The sequence below is a fragment of the Priapulus caudatus genome, unplaced genomic scaffold (genome assembly GCF_000485595.1).
Source record: "Priapulus caudatus unplaced genomic scaffold, Priapulus_caudatus-5.0.1 Scaffold339, whole genome shotgun sequence".
Lineage (NCBI taxonomy): Eukaryota > Metazoa > Priapulida > Priapulimorpha > Priapulimorphida > Priapulidae > Priapulus > Priapulus caudatus.
Genome location: NW_014577400.1, coordinates 41,475 through 46,847, shown reverse-complemented (window position 1 = coordinate 46,847; position 5,373 = coordinate 41,475). Strand labels below are relative to the sequence as shown.

The 5,373-nt window shown below is 40.1% G+C and overlaps 1 protein-coding gene across 2 annotated transcripts in view; it reads right to left on the bottom strand.

Annotated features, from left to right (window-relative positions):
* The window catches only part of LOC106809239 (ataxin-3-like), a 12,260-nt gene extending 7,455 nt beyond the window's left edge, over positions 1–4,805 (bottom strand). For both annotated transcript variants that reach the window (XM_014812242.1, XM_014812243.1), the window contains exons 1-4: positions 4,753–4,805; positions 2,224–2,388; positions 1,537–1,673; positions 398–552 (exon numbers count right to left, since the gene is read on the bottom strand). In XM_014812242.1, the coding sequence (XP_014667728.1) occupies positions 398–552; positions 1,537–1,673; positions 2,224–2,388; positions 4,753–4,776 (481 nt within the window). In that variant the 5' untranslated portion in view covers positions 4,777–4,805. The remainder of the gene's footprint in view (positions 1–397; positions 553–1,536; positions 1,674–2,223; positions 2,389–4,752) is intronic.
* Between the last annotated feature and the right edge of the window lie 568 nt (positions 4,806–5,373).

Sequence of the window (5,373 nt, the reverse complement as noted above, 5' to 3'; positions counted from 1 at the left end):
CGCACGCACGCACGCACGCACGCACGCACGCACGCACGCACGCACGCACGCACACACACACACACACCTGCACGCATGCACGTAGTGTACCAAACAATGGTCACGTATTGCAAATGCATAAGTATTTACTTTTACGGTCGTGCTGGGCTAGACATGATTCACTGTAGGAACTGAGCAGCTGCCAGCAGCATTGAGCCATTAATGATGTGCAGATACACTTTCGTTTCTACCTTCATGTTGATTGTTGTAGCTATGTGAGGAATAACACCAGGTAGGTGTTAGAATAAATAATTCAATAATATAATTCAATCACGCACGCACACATGCTGGGTACCAAGAAATCGTCACGTATTGCAAATGTATACTCGTATACTCTTATATGTTTTTGCGTGTCTACCTTCATGTTGTAGCTGTGTGAGGAATAAGGCCAGGTATGTGTTGCTGATCAGCTCTGGTCCTGTGAGCAACGAGTTCAAGTTGAACCACTGGTTACCCAACTTTCTCACCGTCAACCAGTGATCCTTGAAGTTACAGATAAAGGCTCTCTGGTTCCTGCAAAAATTAGTTCCTCAATTATTAATACACTCAGACAGTACAACACTGTAATGTCTTTGTTATATTTCAATGAATTATAGATCATCTGGGGTGTCACTTTCCCCCGGGCGTAGATGGACGGTGCCGTTACATGGCAGCACTAGTCACTTTGTACGCTTCAAAGTCCAAATCTTCCACAGAAAGATTCCACAGTCATACTTCCGTGCTAGACATGGCCTTATTTCCCTAACCCTAACCATAACCTAATCCTAACCCTGACCCTAACCTAATCCTAACCCTGACCCTAACCCTAATCCTAACACTAGTGCTGCCACATCACGTGACCGTCCATCTACGCCCGGGGGAAAGTCACTCTCGATCATCTGAGGATACTGTATTTGTGCTGCCCCCTATCGAGAAAGGAAGTAATGAAACAGTTTTCGGGGCAGCCAGTTTCCACGTTGGACATTGCCAATAAAGACACTGAAACGTATCTGAATCTGTTTAGGCCTAATCCTTTTGTGAACACCACAAACACATCGAGTCTTCATAAAAAAAACTCCTAAAGAAAACTGCCGAAACATTTGCTAATTTGCTAAAGCATCTTAGATTTTAACACCTTTAATTGTCACCTTTGTAAAAAAAAAATTACTGTTCACAAGTTTCCCGATATTGTAATTTTTTTTAAAACGTTCTCACAAAAATTTTCTGCAGACACAATTTTAACCAGTAAGGCCTAAGATAAAATATTGCTTGTTTCCCCTTTACCGACCGACTCGCCAAAACACCGCTACTCGACACATTTTATTGGCCGATTAAAACAAAACAAAAATTATTTCGTTTCGCAAAAACATATACACAAAACAGAATATACAATATACGTACACACATCTTGTCAAAAAAAAAAGAAGAAGATTTTTCACTTGTAAAAGGGAAACAAACAATTTTTTAAGGGTGGCCTAAAATGTTACACGTAGAGGCAGATAGAAGCATTCTGCATACACGGGGTTTGCCTTGGCTGCAAGAGCGATCGGGTTTCTGCTGCTGTACGGTACAAGATCCACACCCCAGACTTTCAGCGCGGCACTCAACACTTGTATCGAGAAATAGCCACTGTCATCCATGTTTCCCGAGGGTTGCTGGAAAGTGCAAATCACAACGTAACACTAAGAATTTCTAATAATTAACACTATAATTTATAAAGATATAACGTAACACACAATCTCTCTCTTAGTTCCTTCTCTCATTGTGGAGAATAGGGACGAAACGTGCAACTAACAAGCCAATCATTTCTAATATTTAAGCTGACTGCTGACGGCTTCTTTTAACCGACTCCCGATACGATGTCCATAACCAAAAAGCACGAGATAATATTCGGCTAAATCATCAACCCACCACTGAAATGCTACACCAATGAAATGCTAAGTCGCATCAATGCTGTAACAATATATATAATGTCACCAACAATGTTATGTAAACAAACATACGAGCATGCTATTCAAACGCCATCTGCAGGTAAGAAAGATAAGCTTCAGGTATAAAATGTTCCGCAACGTATCAGAAGCTCTCTTACACGTGGCTAATTAATAAAGCCACAGCACCTATGAACAGTGTTCCTGTTTCAATTACACAAGTTTGTAACAACTGCAACCGTGATACTTTGAGAGGGGGAGATATCCTCTCTCTAACCTGTAGGAAAGCTCTGTAGTCCTCTGATTCGGCACCACCCTCTGCCATGCGCGCTCTCTCTTCATCATCAAGCTGCTGCCCCAGCGTTGCTAGATCCACCGGTGTAAAGTACGCTCCTTGCAAGAGAGCGTTTAGGCAATGCTGGGCGCACAGAGATCCCTCTTGCTGAAAAATGAGACACCATTCAGGCAAGGAATTCACGTTTTCCTAAACGTTGAAAAATGTCTAATGGAAACGGTTGAAATGTTGGAAGCAGAGAAGTTTGAATTTCACTAATCTGATTCTGATTGTAAATCGGATATAAGAAATGTATAAATTATGAAAAAGTATAACTTGTAAAAATTACAAATGTGTATATTTCGATAGTTTAAAGTGCTGATGGTAGTGTTATTATTATTAACACTAATGTATGAAGGACCACAATGTAAATAAGTGTGCTAGTCATACTTTTGTGTATATATTAGTGTTGTCAATCGGTTGTAATTTCGTAATCGATCATCGGTTGGACCCAAGTAACCGATAATCGGTTACAATCGGTTACTCGGGGTGTTGAATGCCTGCGTGTGTAACGTCGTGTGCATGTACGTGTGTGCATGTATGTGCTTGTTTAGCCCTGTTTACTGTTTGTTTTGCACTGTTTACTACTGTGTGTATAATACATGTATGTTAATAAAAGATAACTTGTATAGTAGCGATGATATCTTTGATTCTCATCACTTTTCCAAGTTTTCTTGTTCAAGTTTTACATTTATTTTAATTTGTTTTAATTTGTTTTTTAATGTAATCGATTATGGATTTTGATAACCAAGCGCTTGGTTCGAACCACTGTTCAACCGATGATCGAGTATAATCGATGATCGTGACATTACTAGTATATATCCTTGGTAGTTAATTAGTTATCTAATTTCTAATTTAAAATTTACCTAAATGGATAATTACCTAAAAAAAAAAAAAAACCATTTCACATTTTCCATATTTCTCCATATGTTTCAACATGTGAACACTTTCACGTTTCTACACGTTTTCGGATTTTCTCGACTGTTCTGATACCTACTGGAGCTCCGTGCATAACACTAAGGGTATACGGTATGACTAAAATGCCTTGTAACACTCTTATATCATTGTTTTCACCAACATGTGCACCGACTTGCATTTTAAATTTGTTTACATACAACAAGCACGGTAACATAGGTAAACCTGATACGCCTAAATTGCAGTGGTTCTGAAAATGGGTTTCATGAATGTGGTGTGACAATTTGTATGTTTAGTAATGATGAAATGCATATTCTGAAATGCACGACTTTTAGTAGATATGATAATATTCTATACTTTATCGTGGAATTGTGACCACAGTTGTTCACTCAGGGAAAATCTGGTGTAACATTGGCCTAAGCCTAGTTTAGCACATATGCGAAAAACACAATACACCGGTTGAGAGTTTAACACTGCGCATGCGCTAAGCCTAAGGTCAAAGGTCGGGAGGAATTTTTCGTCCCAGAATTGCGAGTAAAATGCGCGAATGGCGTTAACGTGTAGTGTGTAGGGCTGCTCAAACGGATCGTATTGGCTTAAGAAAGACTTAGAGCATGCATTGACCATAATTTAAATGTATCAAGTGTCATGTCACTCAGGTCATCCATTATCGCGGTGCTCTATTCTCTGCTACGTGCACTGTTCTTCGACACAAAGGTGAGCGACCTGCGTATGCAAGGCAGATATAACGCATCGAGATAAACAACATGGCGGAGTTTACTCGCACATCCGGGCTCTCGTGGAGATGCGAAACTACTGGCGCAGAACACAGGCGCAGAACTGTCAATCGGTGTATTGCAGGGTCCCAAACAATCCTTGATCCATAACATCTTGTATGTTTAGTAATAATGATATGTATATTCTGAAATGTGTGGTTTCTACTAGATATGATAATGTAGCCTTACGGACACAGTCTTGTACTTTACCTCATTGGTTCACTCGGGGTGCTTAGCTCTTTAATCTAGCACATGCATGACTCACCCACATAGGTTTAACCGACAAATTAATGTTTCATCTGAATTCAATCCATTCTTACAGTATCAATAGATGCAGCCATTATATCTGTTATAGACCTTACAAATGGGGCTCGCAATACAATACCGTCAATAGCACGTACCCACAGCACGGGCTGTACAGTACATGCCACGCCCTACCAAAATTCCGCGTCGTGCGTCACTGACACGGGATGATATTTACTATAATATGGTGGTGAGGTGAAGCGCTATATTGGTGAAATTACTGGGCAGCGAGCCCCACTATACCCTATGATTGCGGACATACAATGACAGTCAATGTCTCGATATACGACATCTAGGCTACTCTAGCCTAGTGACAAAGTGAGACAGAGACGACTTCCGTGTAGCAAAATGCACCTACATATCGGTAAATTCACACCGTAAGCATGTCAGCACTTTCACACGCATTATGAACACATAGACAACACCATCAGAAAATGTTTAGTACAATAATTAGATACGATTATACTACAAATCTCACTTTCTCGTGGAACACACTTTCCATCCTGCCGTACTGTTTGGTTTGTTGTCTCACTCGGTGTATCGCCAGTAACGATTGCTCAAAAATCCCAAGAGCATGAAGCGCATCACAGGTTTTATATTTCCCATGATGCCTTGCACCTTGGTTGGTGCGCGCACACAAATACAGTGCATGTGTATTATATTTTTAACCTCATAAATATTAATATTTAAAATTCAAGGGACTATATCTGTAACGCTTACACCAGTACAGCAGTAGTCCCCAACATCAATTCATTCGTTCCTCGTTTATTTATTACCGACGAACGTTGACGATGACAATAAAGTCGAATATAGAAGGATAAAGGGATAATATACGAGAGATTGACTACAATACAAAAAGAAATAAACAAAATAAACTCCTGAACTTATTATGATTACATTTCAGATATCGTGTTAACTCGATAAAGTGCCTTATTTATGAACAAACTCTATCTTGGCTATATTTCAGTTCAATTAATTGTTGTCATTTAGTTCTCCCGGTTGCAAGACCTTACTCCCCTCCCCCACACACACATCCCTTCCCCGCGCGCAAGCGCGCACACACACACACACACACACACACACACACACACACACACAC